Source organism: Asterias amurensis, chromosome 6 (assembly GCF_032118995.1).
Source record: "Asterias amurensis chromosome 6, ASM3211899v1".
In the NCBI taxonomy this organism is placed as follows: Eukaryota; Metazoa; Echinodermata; class Asteroidea; order Forcipulatida; family Asteriidae; genus Asterias; species Asterias amurensis.
In genome coordinates this window covers 20,245,711-20,266,413 of record NC_092653.1, presented here as the reverse complement: position 1 = coordinate 20,266,413, position 20,703 = coordinate 20,245,711, and the positions used below count along the sequence as shown (strand labels likewise).

General features: G+C 38.3%; 1 protein-coding gene across 2 annotated transcripts in view; it reads right to left on the bottom strand.

The window, feature by feature from the left end:
- LOC139938328 (palmitoyltransferase ZDHHC14-like) overlaps positions 1-20,703 on the bottom strand; it is a 64,576-nt gene that overhangs the window by 5,874 nt on the left and 37,999 nt on the right. The window contains exons 5-7 of one of the 2 annotated variants that reach the window (XM_071933778.1): positions 12,105-12,207; positions 8,415-8,506; positions 989-1,127 (exon numbers count right to left, since the gene is read on the bottom strand). In XM_071933778.1, the coding sequence (XP_071789879.1) occupies positions 989-1,127; positions 8,415-8,506; positions 12,105-12,207 (334 nt within the window). The remainder of the gene's footprint in view (positions 1-988; positions 1,128-8,414; positions 8,507-12,104; positions 12,208-20,703) is intronic. The other variant, XM_071933779.1, reaches the window with a different exon arrangement.

Here is a 20,703-nt window from a genome sequence, read left to right as displayed (position 1 = left end):
CAAGTTAGTTTAGCAACATAAAAGGATCAATAATATAAATATACATGTAATATGTATTTACTGCTTTTTTCTAATTCATCTGTACTTTAATGTAGCTGTGTTTCTCATTCCCCAAAAAAGCTGCAGAGAGCTCTTTCTTTGCTATCAGAATGACCCTGCACTGTTCTTTTGATATCCTGGGAAGAATGGGGGGAAAGCATATGGGGAAACATGTTCCTCAAATCTATGGTGGAGTGCCCACGCCTGTTGACAGACGGAATGGTAGAACCTTGAATTCGTTCACCACTCCCAAATATTGGAAACCAAGACATTTTGAATGATCTCATGGGATGTGGTGACATGTAGGTAGGCATCCCTCAAGTCCAGGGATACTACACATGCTGGTACCCTAAGAGAATGGTACTGTGTGAAGTGACTCCATCTTGAATCTCTTTGGGTTTTTAAACGTGTTGAGTGGCTGTAGATTTAGAATTGAGCACCACTCACCTGGAGACTTCTTCAGAGTTAGGAAAAATGTCCAGCAGAAGCCTGTGCTGCATTGCTTGAGGGGAACCTGTCTGATAAGTCTGGGACTCTGATGAACACCAACCCCCCCCCCCCTCCCCTAAAACAGTCAAGTTTCTCTATCTCAAGAGTAACTGTCCATCCATGTTTCATGACAAAATACCTGATTGTAAGGTAAAGCAATGATGCAGAAAACATGTTATAACTCACCACTGTGACTTGGCATTTGACCTTTTGATCTCAAAAGCAATCCAAACTTTCCTTTCCTAAAGGGAGACCCCCCCCCTCTCCCAACCAAGTTCCAAGTCCGCATGTCATTTCCAATTCACTTACATCCGGAAACTAAACTACGTAGTCAGATGGAATGACAGACATACAGATGGACAGACAGAGAACATGTAGGCAATAACAATAGCCATTCAGCCTATAATGCTGTTTTGTTTTCAGAAATTTAATAAGCAATTTTTCAATGTGAAACACTTACTTTTGAATTGCTGTTCATGTTAGCAAGAACTTCTTCATTTACATCTAGCTTCACATGGCTTTGTGACACAACGGTGTCACCTGTAGATGGCATTATGTTCTCAACTAAACTTGATGCTAAACCTCTGTAGCCAACATATCTGTTAACACAGCAGAAAAACAGTTAATTATGAGCATTTAGATTTTATTTGTGAATTTCTGTTTTTTATTATCTTTTGAATTTGTTAAAGGAACACGTTGCCAGACCTGCCAACCTTGTAATTTTTTTTTGAGTACCACATTATCGCAGCGGCATAAACATGATCGCCCAGTGCACAACGGCATATGGCACAATGCTTACGGTCAGTCAGCAAAAACCATGGACCACTTCATTTTAGATGAACCATTCATTTAATGTAATTATACATCATATTCACACAAAATACAGGCTACTTCATAATAAAAAAAGTTGTATCATGATATCAGTGGTTATTTTAGGGGTGGTTGATGTGGCCTTTTCTGACTTTTTGTGATCGTGACCTTAACAGTCTGAAAAGAAATGAAAAAGAAATAACCAGTTGACTGCTGGAACCATGTTCCAAATGCCTAGATCAAGGATTTAAAACTGAAGGAGTGAAGGGGCAAAAAGTTTTTTTTTTTTTTTTTAATATCACAAAAAAATTGGCCAGGGGTTTCCCTACGGGCGGGGAGCCCATTTTGACACATTTCTGATCCATAACATATATTAATTTCATTGACAAGCTCTGTTGAACATTGTTCCTAAATTATTAGTAACTTAAACTCGGAATGCAAATATTATAACTTGGTATCCATCTTTGGTTGCCCAGTAAACGGACAAACGAAAGCCCACCGTAGAGTTTTCAAGTTCCACTTCAATTCAGGCATGCTTCAATTCATCATTTGTTTTCCTTATCAGGCTTATACAAAGATTACAGGCCATCAAATTCCCATTATTCTCCCCAAATTCTCGGGAGTTGGGAAAAAATCGTGACGTAAATAATAACATGAATGCTACCTCCTGACCTAAACTGCTGCCGCTCTTTGAGATGTCTTAATGTCAAAGTGTGTGCACTGCCGACTGCACACGTGCACTGTGCAAAATGCATTATTTTCCACGTTGAGGAAGAAACTTCTTTGGAGCATGCATTCTCTTTTTTCCGGGTGGAGGAGTACTTTTTCCCCCATCACTGACACTTCGCCTTCGATCGGCGTCCATGTTGCATAGTATATAAACACACGGCGACGCCGAACGAATTCGAGCCGAACACGTGCGTTGTGTGCACGTACATGTACATGTACATCCATGCATAAGGCTGTACATGTACTATACCAGGTTGACCGAACTGGTATGCGCCATTCCCACCCCTTCTGTTACGCATTGGTTTATTAGTTTTCCAGCGGGAGTAAGAATTTAAAAAATAATTCTAAGCACAACCTCTTTTTTATCGAAGCGCATAATGATCACTCAGATGTGGGGTGTGTGGGGTGTTTTTGATCTGTTGTTTTTGCACTTGGGGTCGAACGAATAACAGTTGATTAAACTGAGAACAAAATTGTCCGTTCGTGCTGCAGTTTACAAACACCGCGATATAGATTTTGCTTTTTGCGTACGTTCTGCAGAATATCTCGTACCACCGTACTCAGGGGTGAAAATGTGTGCATGGTACGCAAAATGCGTACAGGTTGGCAGGTCTGCGTTGCCTTGGATCGGTCGAGTTGGTCTTTGAAAAGTGTTCTATAACCGTTTGTTATAAAATCGGTATGGTTAGAGAGATGTTGTAAAAGAAGAATACAATGATCCACACAAACATGCCTCGAAATTGCGACTTTTTGCGTGGTTTTTGTTTTACCTCGTTGACTAACACGGTCGACCATTTATAAGAGTCAAATTGTTGACTCCCATAAATGGCCGACCATGTTAGTTCGCACAGTAAAAGGAAAACCACGCAATTTCGAGGCAAACTTGTGTGGATCATTGTATTCTACTTTTAAAACATCTTTCCAACCATATGCATTTTATAAAAAATGGTTACAAATGCTTTTTATAGACCAACTCGTCCGATAACGTGTTCCTTTAAATATCAAATTTATCAACTCTAAATTTATGGAAGTCAAAAACCGATGATGTCACAATGACATCCCTACAGCATGCGTGCCAACTATGTATTAAGTTTAAACAATGTATGAGCTTGGGAAGCGTGTATAAAGCTGTGTTCCTATTCAATTTTTTTTGGTTTAAGTACCATGACTTTTCTGTAGAATGACAAAACTAAATCCAATGGGGACGCAGGGTAAACTAACCTCCCCATCAACTTCCCGCTACCATAAATCTAACAGGCCAAAAGAGGTCACAGAAGGCTTTTCAAGCAGCAACGGACGGTAACATAGCCGGGCCGCTAAAAAGTCCAAGTGGAACAGCTCTGCACTGCAAACCTACAGTAACCACACTGTAAATTGCTATGCCAACGCACAATATATAATCACGATAACTTTCCGTGTGAACGCGGAAAAAAAAGTCCAATGAGAAACGGCTTTGGATAGCTTTAGGACAATATTTTACTGTTAAGAGCCTTACAAAATGTAATGTTAAAGACACTGGTCACTATTGCTAATTGTCAAAGACCAGCCTTCTCACTTGGTGAATCTCAACATATGCATAAAATAACAAACCTGTGAAAATTTGAGCTCAATTGGTCATCAAATTTGCGAGATAATAATGAAAGAAAAAACACACTTGTCACATGAAGTTGTGTGCGTTTAGATGGTTGATTTCGAGACCTTGAATTCTAAATCTGTGGTCTCGAAAACAAATACGTGGACAATTACTTCCTTCTCGAAAAATTTGTCACTTCAGAGGGAGCCGTTTCTCACAACGTTTCATACTATCAACCTCTCCCATTACTCGTTACCAAGTAATTTTTTGGGCTTATACTTATTTTGAGTAATTACCAATAGTGTCCACTGCCTTTAAATCAGGCTGCATGCATCTTCAATGGATACTATACACAGGCTTCAGGAACTTTTAAACCGTATGGTCAACAGAGCGTAACAGCCACCCAAGTGCTTCTAATGTACATACAATAAATGTACATGTTTCTTGTGTTCTTTTTTTGTGGTTTAAATGTGGCAATACTTAATTGGGGTCTAATATCTGATTTAAACCAGAATTAGTTAAAGTCAAATCGGTATAATCTCTGTGCAAATGATGAAGCAGACTCGACCTACATGTACATGTGCAACCTGATATGATTAGGAATAATTCTTGAGTATGAATTTATGAAATTTCCAACTTATGGTTTGAACAGAAAGTCAAGGTCACACAATGGTGTATCGTTTGTATAGTTTTTCTAGACCTTTCCAATGATGTGAACGTACATGTAGAGAAGGCCAGCTACGTATGAGTGAGATTTTTCACCTCCACCCCCCCCCCCAAAAAAAATTGTGTTCAAGGAAAATACAGAAAAACAGCGTTTTCTCAATAGAACTTTGTTTGTGGACAAAAAGTGTTTCAAATGCATCAAAAACCTCTTCAGTATACTTCAAACTCACATGAGGTACACAGGAGATGTTGCTTGTTAATGTGGAGGTACGATTGTGTCAGATTATTTACCCCAATAACATCAATTTCCGGCTAAAATGATGTTAAAATTCCTCCACGCTTACGACTTCTGCCTGTTGTGTTGAGTCTACGCTAGTGGAGCGCATTTAACAGTTTGCTAAACGAATCGGGACAAACTGCTGCGCAACCTGTGAATTGTTGAATTGTCAGCTGGATCTGCTAAGGGAGCAAAAGCGTGTGCAATCTGCAAACTTGCGCTCTATTTGTATGGCAGCTTAAGTTGATGATTCTGAAAAAACTGCGTGCAATGTGAAGATTGTGCAAGTTTTGTAGATTGTGTTTTTTGTACACACGTGCGCGATATGGCAATGCATTGTCGATATCCAACCGGTTAGTTACGCACGACGTCACAGAGATATCGGTAAACTTGTCTTTGTGTGTTTTTTATTTTATTTCATTTTTGTTTTAAAAATAAGTTGGTGAAAGTCTGGCATATAGTTCATGGACTACTACATGTCTCAACACTTAAAAGTCACAGTCGTTACATCATCCTTGACAGCATCATCATCTAAACATATTGAAGTAGATGTTCAATGCAACGATAAACATATTCTACTGATGATAGTTTATCGCCCTCCTGCGACAAAAATGAACACTTTTCTGTCAGAGTACTTGGACCTTCTAGAAGGATTCCTGACATCGTCCTCGAATCTCATAGTGATGGGTGACTTTAATATTCACATCGACCAATCTCAAGCTAAGGATACAGTCGCTTTCATGAATTTGCTAGAGTCTTGTAACCTGACCCAACATGTTTCATCTGCCTTGGACATCTGTTGGACCCTGTTGGACCTTGTGATAACTCGCTCTTGTCAGAACAACATAAAATCCATTGATGTGTTTGACCCAGCCATTTCTGATCACTCACTTATCACCTGTAATCTTGATGTCAGAAAACCAACGAGGGAATGAAAAACAATCATCTTCAGGAAAATCAGCAACATTGACACCAAACATTTTGGTCTTGACATTTTGAAATCGCCTCTTTCTGAAATTGGAGATGCGCCTCTGCACCCGGATGTTCTCGCTAATGCCTACAGTAAACATTTCTCCGATCTTCTCGAGAAACATGCACCTTTGCAATCTAAAACATAAACACTCCATCCAAATACATCTTGGTTTACGCCTTCAATCAACATCGAGAAACTGAAACGTAAAAAGTTGGAACAGCACTGACCAAGAGTCAACTAACCATCGACAAAGACATGTACAAGCTACAAAGGAACAAAGTGGTGAGGCTAATAAATGAGGCCAAATCGCACTACTACCAGAACTTAATAGATGAAAACAGAGGTGATTGTCGTCAGATTTTCCCGGTGATTGATTCGCTTTTGCATTGGAAAGTTGCTACTGTATTACCCACACAAACAACTCCAGTGGAACTCGCTAACCGCTTCAGCCGCTTCTTTCAAGAGAAAATAAAGGTAATAAGGAGTGAGTGTGAAATCAGCGGTCAACCAAGGAATGCCGATGACCAAGCTTCTGAACTCCCGGTCGGTTGTGAACTCCGCTTAGAGACTGTTTCACAATCACATATTGAGATGGTTATTCGTAAGTCCCCTCTGAAGTCTTCTCATCTAGACCCTCTACCAACTAGCCTTCTCAAGACATGTCTTTCTAAGATAGTGCCTATAGTGATGTCGATTGTCAACTCTTCAATTACGACAGGGGTTTTCCCGAATACATTAAAATCAGCAGCAGTCAAGCCAATTCCAAGTGCAAGTACATATTTTTGTATCCTCTGTAGCAATTCTAGTTTTTTCAACTAGGGTTAAATCTCTGTTTTGAATTATTTATTGTTGTGTACAAATTCTGCATTTTATATTACATATTTTCTTGGGTGTTTGAACTGTATGGATTTTAATAGGTTTTATTTTAATTGTTCAGCGCCCAGGAGCATGTTTACATACTCATGGATACGCGCTATATAAATTTCCATTCATAAATACCCCAGACAGTTTCGCTATTCCTATTGGTGGAGCGTGCGTCACGTGGGTGTGTATAAACCTTTGTTTATGACCAGTAAAAAGTGTTGAAACATGGGTGTGACACGCGAGCTTGCACCTGTGCTTATAACAGGGATGCCAGTGGCTCTTTCCTTCAGAGCCTGAAATTCTTTTTTTTAAGAAAAAGGGGTCACTGCCCCCCCCAGACCAAAAAAACTATAAAAAACATAACAGCATTTTTTAAATAAAACATAAAGAAAAAGAAAATTCTGTCCCCCCCCCCTTGCAAAAAGGCAGGCATAGTCTGATTTTAGTCTTGAGTTTTCCGTTTTTATACATCACAAATTTCAAACCGTAAACAAAAAAATCAAACAAAACTTGAGGGTTTTTTTTCTTTTCATTTTTGGACGATCTCACCCTCTTATTTCTGCTTTTATATTACATTTTTTTTGTCAACCATGTCGATGGGTTCGCAATGTGAGGATCGGTTGTATAAAAAACTTCTTTTGCAATTAAATTTCTCGATTGGTGTCAGCAACGCACATTATTGGGAGGGTCCATTACCTTACCATCAACTCGCTTGGTGCCGCCAACTCCTCCAAAATCAATTTAAAATCCACATAAGATGCATAAAACTATTCAGTATAAGCTAAAAGAAAATTTGAAAAGCTTTAGGCTACATTTCGATTGTAAGAATTTTGTTTTTTTGATCGTGAAAAAAATATCTCTAAGCTACAAAGCCGTCAGTCGCCATCTTGCTTTTTCACAGGCCTGTACAAAATGGACAACAGAGGGCGCTTTCCTGCATTTGGAATAGTCTTGCTTCAAGGCGTGAATGATTGGTACTGCATGTGTAGTATGTACTGCAATTTATGTTAGTTGATCACTGAGGCCTTAGGTCAAGACTAGTTCATACCTGCCATCTTGGAAGTGGTTGAGTTGACGAGTTGACAGCGAGTTGACGGCAGGTATTATGTTATACATTTTCTCTGGCCAAATGAATTACAGAGCGCCGGAAATTTGTTTTCAATAAAATATATTTCTCCGGCCAAATGAAATACAGAGCACCGAAACCTTTTCCAAACTCATATTTTCTCTGGCCAAATGAAAAACGGAACGCCGGAAATCGTTTTCAATAAAATATATTTTCTCCGGCCAGATGAAATGCAGAGCGCCGGAAAAAAATCGGGGAAAATTTGAAAAAGCCGGAATTCCGGCAACAGCCGGAAAACTGGCATCCCTGATTATAAGACAGTTTCTTCATTCCTATTGGTCAAGAGCAACGGCTGAAACAGTTGTGCCACATCAGGTGATACACACGACGCGCACAGCATTCCCTTAAAAGGAGTTGTTTACCCGAGGGCGGCAGAGGGCCTTACCATTTCATAGCTGGAGGGGTGTTGTGTTGAAAGAAACCATTGACAAATTATAATTTTTACATTTATTTTACTTTTTGACCAAAAGTGTTGACATTATGAATGGGAATCAAAGTGTGTTGAATCGGTTTTCAACTAGTGGTTTAAACCTGCCGAAGCCTGGTTCTTGATAATTTACCTCGACTTTGTCTCAGTAAAATTATTAAGAACCAGGCATCGTTGGGTTTTAAAGCAATAGTTGAAAACCTCTTCACCACACTTTGATTTCCTTATTAATATTATTATTATTATGGTAAAATTGTTGGTTAATTTTTTATCATACATTTTATTTTCTATTTTTTTCGGTCTCACTCAAATGCGTGAGAAAATGGTTGGAGAGCGTGAAACAGACCCCTAATGCGCGTTAAGAACAATGTTCACATGCAAACTAGATTTCTCCATTCAACTATGAATTAAACGTATTTCAAGTAAATTAGTACTTCTCACCTTGGTGATAAAGGAGCACAAAACACATTAATGCAGTTCATTCTACATCCAACATCAAATGGATTATGTCCACTACGAAACTTTCCAGTCACCTGTCAAATGAATCACAAATACCAAGGTTAATCCAGACTAGATAAAGTTGACGTTTCCAAATTAATTTTTAGAATGTATACTTACAATGTACCATGTTCTTAGTCTTTTTCAAAACTATTACTGCTAGTATAATTGAGACTAAATACAGAAAATTTACTTTCTAAAAAGCTGCAACGTTTTGCCTACATGTAGTTATGGACCACAAGGCAAATCTGGTCTGCTGAAACTATGGCAAACTGCATTGAAGAAGAAATAGACCCTATGCACATGACATTATTTCAGTAGGGCGCCCTCACCAAGAGGTCAAAAGTTAATAAACCAATATTGTGTGCCATGCGTACAAATATGTGTGTTTTGATTGTTTCGTCACTATTTTACCTCTAAGATGGTGGCTGGATGACGTCAATGCATAAGTTCTATATGCAGTCTATTTATACTGCAACATGCAGCAGCGCATGACCCATAACAGTAAAAAAGTTTGGTTTTCGATAGCCTTGATCAAGGCGCTCCAGCCAGCCACGACCGGCTAAATCCGACTCACAACCGAATTCCGCCAGCGCACCCCCAACCATGGAGCCCAACATAACACAAAAAGTGCAAAATAGTACATGTGCAGTGTATGTATACGGTGTACATGGTACATGTATGTACTGTGTGACTACTTTTTAAGCAGCGCCTTGATGGTTCTGTAAATGCCGAAATGTGGGGGCGCTCATTATGCTAATAATTACTAAAAACCTGTTCTCGTTGGTTGTTGTTTGGCCTAGCAACTCTCGCTGCGATGTCAAATCACAACATTTTGCAAACACTGCACATGTGCTCCTAGGTCGACGCGACATAAACAAGCAAATGTGGTAGCCTGTTGCAAAAAAAAAACGGCAATGGCGGCGAGCAAGGGAGAAATCGCTGGAAATCAATGGTGCAAAATTTGCAACAGTACATCGTAGCACAACTACAGAAGCTTTCAACATATTTCACAGTTAAAGAAACTGGCCACTATTGGTCTCAACATATGCATAAAATAATGTAAGAAAAAATATCCTTGTCACACAAAGTTGTGTGGTTTCAGATGCTTGATTTCGAGACTTAAAAATCTTATTCTGAGGTCCTGAATTCAAATTTGAGTGGAAAATTACTTCTTTCTATGTTATTTCAGAGGGAGCTGTTTCTCACAATGTTTTATACTATCAACAGCTCTCCATAACTTTTTACCAAGTAAGTTTTATGCTCATAACTATTTTGAGTAATTACCAATAGTGTCCACTGCCTTTAATCAGCAGGCTTGATTCTGTTTTGAGCACCAACATTCTACTTCCATGCATCAAGCATGAATGTCGAAATAGGAGGAAGACATTAGACTGTGCATCAAGTGTGTGAAATGTGTTTGAGAAAGGTTAAAAGAGTATCCAGGAGTCATGGGTTTCAACGACCTGTTAAAAGTTGTTCGACGTCGTACTGAGCGCGGCTTGTCCGTCACCAGTAGCCGTACCGACACACAATAAATAGGCCAGAATTGAATCTAAGTGTGCCAAAATTATACTCCAACATATTTTTGATGAAAATTATATTTAAACATATTTATGATGGAAAGTTGGTTGTAAGGGGTTTACATATTTATGATGGAAAGTTGGTTGTAAGGGGTTTTCAAATACGTAGAATTCGACGTCATCATAGTCCAGAATCGTGTTTGGACGACAAGAGTTTAATAACTACTAATGTTAATTTTTTTCCAGTTATGACACATGCACCAGTCATTACAGGTGTTTGAGTCAAAACAGGCATTTCTAATAAGGGTATACAACTTCAAAATTGAATATAAAACACCCATTAAGTTCATCGTTTTTGCCACACTTTTTTACCATTTTGTGTCTAAATAAAGTCATAACCCATATTTGATAGAGATTTGTTCATTAATTCTTTTTTTTAAAACAAATTGAAGTATTGTTTTTTGAAACAATCACCAATTGCCTAGTTGGCGCAGTTTGACCTGGCCCACTGTGCGTCAGCTCAGCAGAGCCCTTACATAAAACAGACACTACACTCCCGACCTACCTCTATACAGTGTACAGCGTATACCACACAGTCATGGATGTGGCATGATTGCTAGCAGTAATAGGTCATTCTCAATTGCGCCTGTGATTGGGCAATGTTTAGAATGAAACGCCCACATCAAACAAAATATAAAGAAACACATATGCTTTCAGTAACAAACTGGTCAAGGCTTTTGTTTGAGCCCGCGTACAAGGTTGAAAGACCTGATCGTACTCGCGACTTTGCTACATTGTTCTCGCTGTACATGTACTGTACAGTACATATACAGTGCATTCGTTGTTCGTGAATGCACTGCATGCAGTTGTTGTCCAAACGCTTAGGGGGTTCTGTAAGTTATCCCCAGATCGTACAAGCGCAGAGTTTGCTGTTTGCTTGAAAACAGCTCATATACCAGGGCTAATACTCTGAAAATCAAAGAATTTGTATACTTGGGACAAAGGACCTGAAATTAAGAATTTGGCAGTGGAATTATAAAACCATGGTCTTTGTGTCAGTTTTACTTTAGTCCTTTTCACACGAGTGCTCATAACCAACGTCCTCGGTTCTGGGCGCCAACTATCTGGCACCACGATCATTTGCTATTTCACAACAAAGGTGTTTCACAGGACCAACCAAACCAACGACCCTTGTAATCGGCTTGCATTATGCATTACTTCGCTGGTATGCCGCATGAAACCCTTAAACAGGCTGGCGGTGGCTCTCATCAGTTCCAGAAGGCAACCAGTGATTTGTACGCGTTGTTCCGAATATAGCTTGGGCCTGCTGTGCATAGAGTAAGGACAGAGTCGTGTCGCTCTTTGATTAGGAACTGACATAGTTTTTTTTTCTTTTTTGCCAATAAATAATTTTTTTACTAACCATGTATCTTTCTGCCAGTATTTTTACAAACACACTGACTGTTCAATCGCAACCCAAAGAACCAAATTAGGAAACAAAGAGAAAGAAGAAAAAAAATGACTTGGAGTTACAATGATACGATCGACAAAATGATCGAGCTGATTGATGTCATGGGGACTGAAGGCATGCAGAAAAAAAGATGGAGGGAATGGTTCAATACCACTAAATATGGAAGACTGTCTCAGAAAACCTTTAACCTCGGTTAACATGAACAGTGCCACGACAAATAGACGTACCGGCAAAACCGCAAACTTTATAACACATGACAATCCTAGGCACACGACGACACGATCTGCGCAGGTGTACTCCAAGAGCATAACCAGGGTCATTGGTTGAGTAGTTTCCATGTCCGATGAGTGCGATTATAACGCAGTTACGATTTTTAGTAGTAGGTTTCGATCGCGGTTATATTTAGTCAGGATCGTTGGCTATGTGATAACTAGGATTCAGAAAAGTTGCTTTTGCTATGTTATCCTAGTTGCGAAAAATCACAAAATATGTTGGATAAAAAGCTCGTGTGAAACAGGCTTTTGTCAAATGACTTGCAATGTTTGTTTTGCCCATGTTGTCCTAGTGCATTGTGTCAACAAGCTCATGATGTGATATACATGTACCAGCTTTTATAATAGAAACAAAGATGTATCTTACCTGTTCGTTAGTGGTCCTTCCTCTACAAACCAGTGATATGTGAAATATAACAAGAATCAGGACAGGAAATGCAGCTAAAACAATAACGCCAAGAATCACAAGTCTTTTCATTCTAACTTAAGGAAGCTTACATGTAACATACTTGTACACAAAACATGCTTGAATACATATTCTTTGTATATAGTTTTAGACACTTTTCGATAAATGGTCTCAGTAGCACATAACATATTAAGATCATAAATACAGTTTTTACAACTAATTTAGTTTTCTACAAAGTTACATTAAGTTCAAGTAAAATATTTCACAGGTTGTATAAAGCGAGCAGTGTAAATGCATTTTCCAGACTTCCAAGATAAAGTTCTGAGATGATGGTATAACTAGACTATCATTTGGGGAGCACACGGCAGCAAAGAAATAGTTTATGGGACTTTTTTGATCTATCAAACCATTCGTTACATGTATTTTAAAAATCTCATTTGGGGGAGGCAAAAGTTCTACCATCTACCATGTCAAAAACTGCCAAACTACCAAGAACTTTATTCTATTTAACTCCTCAGCTCCAAAATCTGCTGACTTAGCCAAAAAGCTGATGAAAGTTAATATTACAAGTTACATAACAGCTTAAAGGCAGTGGACACTATTGGTAATTACTCAAAATAATTATTAGCATAAAACCTTTCTTGGTGACGTGTAATGGGGAGAGGTTGATGGTATATAAAACATTGTGAGAAACGGCTCCCTCTGAAGTGCCATAGTTTTCGAGAAAGAAGTAATTTTCCACGAATTTGATTTGAGACCTCGGATATAGAACTTGAGGTCTCGAAATCAACCATCTAAACGCACACAACAAGGGTGTTTTTTTTCTTTCATTATTATCTCGCAACTTCGATGACCGATTGAGCTCAAATTTTCACAGGTTAGTTATCTTACAAAATATATGCATATGTTGACATACGGTAACTGTGAAGGCTAGTTTTTGACAATTACCAATAGTGTCCACTGCCTTTAACCAGTTCACTTCACACAACAGGTAAAAACACCATATTTTTCTGGATATAGACTATGGCAGATGTTTTTGTCATGCCTCGATTGACTTTGTAGCACCCTCAATTTTGTTGCTGTAAAGCGGACAGCTGACATTAACATCCACCCAAATATTCCATGCACAAGCATGCAGCTACCGTGGTACGCTTTGTTGCAACCATACAAAGAGACACCCACATTACTGGAATTCATGCTCATAATTCATCCCTGATTCCATACCTCTTTCCATTTGTTATGTACATGTAATGTGGCATACAAGAATGGACACACTGCCATAATTCTGTATCATTGTATGTGGCTCATTGAGAGAAAAGAGCATTAGAGATTCTAGCTTGCAATTGCAGATTATTGGCCATGATTTATTGTTGAGGTTCAGGGTTTAAAGGTAATTGCAAGACAACATGCTTTCAGATTTTCTAACAAGTAAACAACTAAAGCTGGTGCTAAATATGAGAACCTTTGTCTTTCTTTGCCAAGTCAGTGTAACATTGTGGCAACGATGATTTCAAAGACAAATGTTTACTCCAGAAGCTCCAAAAAGGTCCATCCATGAAAACATTGGTTTTTAACCCCGGCGTAGTCGGACCAACAGTAGGACCAAAATGTACAAACAACCCAATGATAAGTTTAATTATAATGTGTAGACAATTTCAACAATAAAATTGACAATTTTTACCTGAAATATTAGAGCGATTTGCGTTGTTATTTCCAACTTGAAATACGAGTTTGTTCCGTCATGGCAGGGTGAAACGCATCACGTATTCCCCGGGGCTATACAGTTACATCACCCTCGTCGCATCCGGCCGTACATTGGCTCTGCTTCATGACCAGGGAACAGATTTCATTCGCAATTTTTCCGTGCATGTTTCTCATGATTTTAGCAATACTTCTCACCCAACACCAAGTTTAACTGAAAGATTATTTCTTTAGCATTCAGAATTATTTGGGTTTGGAGTCATTCAACCTCGAAAACCCCGGAAATATTGATGAAAATCAGACACTGTTTTGTCGAACTTCGATAAATATTCCACTGGATAAAACATGGCGGTATGGCAATGATCGTTATAGCTTGGCTATCTACGCGTGCCGTGTAAAACCTGTATGTACATGTATGTATGCTTGGGGCTCCCGTATGGTGGTGTGCGCGCATAGTGGAGCCAAGCTAGCTACGCTTTGTATGACGTCACGTAGCAACAGCACTGGGTCGGGTAATGGCCTCGCTGCATAGATGAACAGACGCCTCGCTCAGTATGTAGGTAAGCCATACTAATCTCGCGACGCGATTTTTTATGAATGAAATAGGTCAGGTGACAAAAATGGGTTTCCTTGAACCCCTGTAACAAGCAATGCAGTCGCCCAACGTGTTGACGTAATTTATATTCAGATAGATAAGGTCACTGGCTTCAAAAAAGTATCTCTTTTGGTGGCGCTTTTGCGATGTGCTTTGAGCAGCTATCGCGGGTTGAAAAGGGGCGATTTTGTCTATCTGGAGTTTATTTCCAATTTTTTTTATATAATTAGGACAAAAACATGGCTCAGAAATCATCTGCTGTTGCATCTTTATAAAAGGAACACGTTGCCTTGGATCGGACGAGTTGGTCTGTAAAAAGCGTTTGTAACCCTTTTTTATAAAATGCATATGGTTGGAAAGATGTTTTAAAAGTAGAATACAACGATCCACACAAGTTTGCCTCTAAATTGCGTGGTTTTCCTTATACTGTGCGAACTACATTGTAACACGGTCGGCCATTTATGGGAGTCAAAATTTCATAAATGGCCGAAAACTTTGACTCCCATAAATGGCCGACCGTGTTAGTCGACGAGGTAAAAGGAAAACCGTGCAATTTTGAGGCATGTTTGTGTGGATCATTGAATTCTACTTTTACAACATCTTTCTACCCATATGCATTTTATAAAAAACGGTTACAAACGCTTTTCAAAGACCAACTCGACTGATCCAAGGCAACGTGTTCCTTTAATCTTTTGACGACAGCAAGTTTAATCAAGATTTAGGCAACCTAAAAGTGCAGAAATAAAAATAATTTTGTTGTCGTTATGATTATGTTGGGTGTCAGATTACATGAAATGAGACTTTACTCGATATTCCTCATTACAATCGAGCAGGGGCCAATTTCATAGAGCTGCTTAAGCAAAGAAATTTGCTTAAGCAAAACGTTCATTGCTTAGTAAAATCAGATTACCGGCCAAGACTCCACTCAATTGTAATGCTAAGTAAACAACAGCTTAATACTAGTCATCAGCAACGTATATGGCAGGAAGTTTTGGCCAGTAACATGTGTAAAATAAGCGAGCTATTTTCGTGCTTAAGCAATTCTTTTTGCTTAAGCAGCTCTATGAAATTGGCCCCGGTTACAAATGTTCTGAATACCAAGGTAAAGTTGTGAAGTCCATTAGTTGCATATTATATTGTACCCCACTCTTGGCTTGGCAGCACTACTACTTCAGGTAACTATATCAATATAAAGATAGAAAAGAAAAATCAGTTTTTGTAAAATCTTAACAAGGCCTTTGTGTTTCTGATATACGTTCTACATTGTGACATAGTATTGTTGAAATGTTGATGAATTAAACAAATTTTCATTCATTGAAACCATGGTCAATTCCCAACCGCTTTCTACTTCAACTTCTAGTTAAAACAGAAGATAAAGTCAACATAAATTAATGTCAGTGTTTATATTTTTCAGTTTTACAAGACATATCTGATGGTGATATATACAAAATTCAAAATCCCCTATGAAGTTGAGAGAAAGAACTAGAAAATAAGTTTTTGTTAGAAACAAAAACAAGGTGTTTTAAAGCCAGTGTACGCTATTGGTAAATGTCAAAGACCAGTCTTCTCACTTGGTGTACCTCAACATATGCATAACCTGTGAAAATTTGAGCTCGATTGGTCATCGGAGTTGCGAGATAACTATGAAAGAAAAAAACACCCTTGTCACACGAAGTTGTGTGCGTTTAGATGGTTGATTTTGAGACCTCAAATTCTAAACTTGACGTCTCAAAATCAAATTCGTGGCAAATTACTTCTGTCTCGGAAACTATGTACTCCACTTCAGAGGGAGCCGTTTCTCACAATGTTTTATACTCGTTACCAAGTAAGGTTTTGTGCTAATAATTATTTTGAGTAATTACCAATAGTGTCCACTGCCTTTAAGTGATGTCATGAAATGATGATTTAATTGGTGACATTTCACCTGATCAATCCAATGAGTGTCATGGCCTAGTTGATAAAAGCATCAAATTCAAGTTCTGGTGGTTAAGTCATCGAAATGTGGGTTTGAATCCCGGTCGGACACTTGTGTCCTTGAGAAAGATACTTTACTATTGCTTCTCTTCACCAAGGGGCATAAATGGGTACCTGTAAGGGAAGAGGTTGATACTTTGTAAGAAAAAGCATCCGGAACGCCACGGCAGCTCGGTCTGTATACTTAACTCCCCAGAGAGCTGAGACAGATAAAAGGGATGTCATTGCCCAGGCGAGGTGAAGTTCATGGCTTTATGAACTCTCAAGAACGTTCATGATCAGTTCAGGAACATTCATCAACAGTTCATAAAATGTTCATCACAGCAGTTCATGAACCAACTTCATGAATGGTTCACCATTCAATTAATGAACATTTGGTGGACTTTTATGAACTTCTTGATCAGTCCATGATTATTCATCAACAGTTCATAAAATGTTCATCACAGGAATTTTTGAACCAAGTTCATGACCTGTTTACCCATTCAAATAATGAAAATTTAATGAACATATGAAAATAATCACACCCACTAAAACTGTACGGAACCTCAGCATTGTTTTTGACAATCTTATGTCTATGTCACCACAAATAACATCATTGTCAAGGTCGGTGTCATACCCTCTGCGTAACATTAAACATATAAGAAGGTTTCTAGATGTTGACACATGTAGCAGTGTTACAATGTATATGGTCTCTTGTTCTTTCCCGATTGGACTATGGCAATGCACTTTTACTTGGAGCAAACACAACTCAAATTAATAGACTTCAACATCTTCAGAATTGGGCTGCCAAACTCATATTTTGTGCATCTAAACATGCATGTGTACAAACCCTTAAATAGACTTGCACCAGCATATCTTGCATCTTATTTTTCTTTTCACATTCAAACTAGGGCTGGGCTTCGCTCAGCATAGACAAAACGCGTCTTGCTGAAAATAAACCGAGCAGCAAATCTCTTCAATCCGCTGCATATAAATCATTTTCCTTAGCTGCTCCAGGACTGTGGAACCATCTTCCTATCACCATACGCACCTCCAATTCACTGCCTATTTTCAAGAAAGCACTTAAAAAACATCTTTTTCCTTAGTTTCTGTTTATTGCTCATTTGTTGTATTATTTGCATTGCTATTGTTTGTCTAAAGCGCTGTGGTCTAAATAAAATGGCGCTACATGTATATAAAAACTCATTGTATTGTATTGTATATTTATGCAGACATTTCTTGAATATGCAGTTCCAGCTTTGTATCCATTTAAACAACCCAAGGTCTCTTGGTTGATTTGATACTAATTTTCAAAGATTTAAACTATTGTAATTTGGTATAGATTGTTGAAATGGTTTTTTTTTTACCTCTTTAGGTAATTTATTGTTGTGGACAATCGACTCTGAGAAGAAGAATAAAAATAAATAAATTAAACCGCAAATGGCTTCTGACAGGCACCCTCCGAACAAAGATATTGACAAAATTGGGAGACCATCAACATAGGGCTAGATAGCTCAGTTGGTAGAGCGCCGGCACGTTAAACCGGAGGTCGTTGGTTCAAATCCCGCTCTAGTCAATTTTTCTTTGTTCAATCCTAAAATCATTTAAAAATGTACCCAGTCAGTTTCCCTTGTGGTTTATTATTTGATATCTGATATAAAAAGTCGCATCCCCTTAAGGTGATCCCCTGTCTGCCGCTTCCCAGGTTGTATCGTTACCCGGGTGTGATCCCTGGCTACACGGCATTTTGCGGTTTAATGGCTTCTGACAGGCACCCTCCGAACAAAGATATTGACAAAATTGGGAGACCATCAACATAGAGCTAGATAGCTCAGTTGGTAGAGCGCCGGCACGTTAAACCGGAGGTCATTGGTTCAAATCCCGCTCTAGTCAATTTTTCTTTGTTCAATCCTAAAATCATTTAAAAATGTACCCAGTCAGTTTCCCTTGTGGTTTATTATTTGATATATATATATATATATATATATATTGCACCTTGCATTGTACTAAAGATTTGTACAAAAATTTGTCAAAACAACATGATGGTGTCATCATTCTGTCGTTTAGAGTTCAAGAAGTTAATGTCATTGACTAACAATACACCAAGTTTCACCTCAGTTGAATTTACAAGTCTGGTGGACAATAAACAAAGCGACAAATCCATGAAGTAAGCCCATTCAAAGCATTTTACATGCCTTTCCGGTTAAGACAGGTCAAAATGTTAAGAGATGGTCACCAACATACCCATTTTTGTGAAGTACGTAAAGCCCTTTCATAAGATGTATAGATTGTCAAAATAGCTTTTGTGGTTGAGGACATAGGAACTTATGAATAATGACGACTCGGGAAGAGACTAACTAACCGGAAGGGAAATGTTTGTTGTAAGCGCCGTGAAAACAGACTACGTACGTAAAGCCCTTTCATATGATTTATAGATTGTCAAAATAGCTTTTGTGGTTGAGGACATAGGAACTTATGTATAATGACGACTGGAGAAGAGACTGACCTACAGGAAGGGAAACACCTTAAAAACAGACTATAAACGAAGCTATTAAAAAAAAGTACTGACCGGGCCCGATGTTGCTTAACTTCAGTGATCGGACGAGAACCATAGTAATCAACGTAGTATGGTCGTAGTCAAAACTAAAAATGTATTTTTCACGGAAATATACAACAAATCTGATTTGAACCAAAAGACAAGGTCAAAATGGGGTCATGTCTGCGAGGCGTTTACAGAGTTTTTAACGACCTTTCCGATGATGTGTCGCTTGTAAGAATCCATAATGTGGATCAAAAGTTATGATTTTTTGAAATAAAAACTTTTAATTTTCATAAATCAAGAATGGATGACATCATCATGACGTTACTTGAACGGTTTACTCTTCTAATGAATATCTAACTATGTGTGAAGTTTCAAGTTCATACGATCTTTGGAAAGATGTTTCTGTTAGCAGACAAGGGACGTAGAGAAAAAGAAGAAGAAGTATCAATACAATTTTTTTTTTTTTAAACGTACAAAAATAAGAGGTGTTTCGGGTTGTTGGCCCGAACACCTAATAAGAAGAAGAAAAAAAAACAAACAAAAATATGAGGTGTTCCGGGCTGTTGCCCCGAACACCTAAATAAAAACGAACATTAACAATCGAACACCTAAAAACAAAATCAAACAAACAAATATAAAAGGTTTTCTAGGCGTGTGCCTTAATGCCTCGAATGTAAAATGATACAAAATTGTCTTTAAAAAATGAAAGGTTTATGAACCACATTTCAGACTTTTACCAAATTAACATGTTTTTTAACAAAATCAAACTAAAAAATAGAACACATCGACCACAGAGAAGATGTCATGTTTTCTTAAGTACCCAGCTGAAATACCCACAATGCAAAGCACTGCACGCACTAGTCTACATGACGGCGCACTATCTGAAGATTACACAAACTTATGCTCAATAGGCAACTGGAGCTGCAAATTTTTTATAGCACAAACCAAAAATTGCAAGCGAACTATTTGGGGCACATCATAATTGCTATTGGTCAGCCTTTCTTGGCACTTTTAAATTAATTTTTTTAACGTTATTCTGAACAAAAAAGTATAATCAGAAGGAGGTTGAGATTAGACTCCACAAGCAGTGCGCGTCTTTCAACCCTGGAAATTTGAGTCGTTTCCCAAATCGCCTACATAAAAGATGGATGTACATCCATGTGTTTGTTTTAAACTAAAATAAATTATCGTGCCCTCATTTAATATAGGGCAAATCAAGACTTGTTAAACCATTTCACAAACTTTAAAACAATCTCTCTTTGGGAATTTATCACCGCACCACTAACTTATTGTGACATGGACAGACTAATGTACATGTAGTAGTAAAGAAAAGATATGACTTTCCCGCCGCTTAAAACTGTGGCAAAGTCAGAGCTCTTAAAAAGTCGGAACTGAAAACAAAAAGAAAAGACGGAACTCCTTCAAAAGACGGAAGAATCTCATCCCTGGACATGGCCAATTTACTACTTTTGCGACATAAAGGCAGTGGACACTATTGGTAATTACTAAAAATAATTATTAGCATAAACTCTTACTTGGTATTGAGTAATGGGGAGCTGTTGAAAGTAAAAAACATTGTAAGAAACGGCTACCCCTGAAGTGACATAGTTTTCGAGAAAGAAGTAACTTTCCACGAATTTGATTTCGAGACCTCAGATTTAGAACTTGAGGTCTCGAAATCAACCATCTAAACGCACACAACTTCGAGTGACAAGGGTGTTTTTTTCTTTCATTATTATCTCGAACAACAATGTTCCAGAATACCTCAT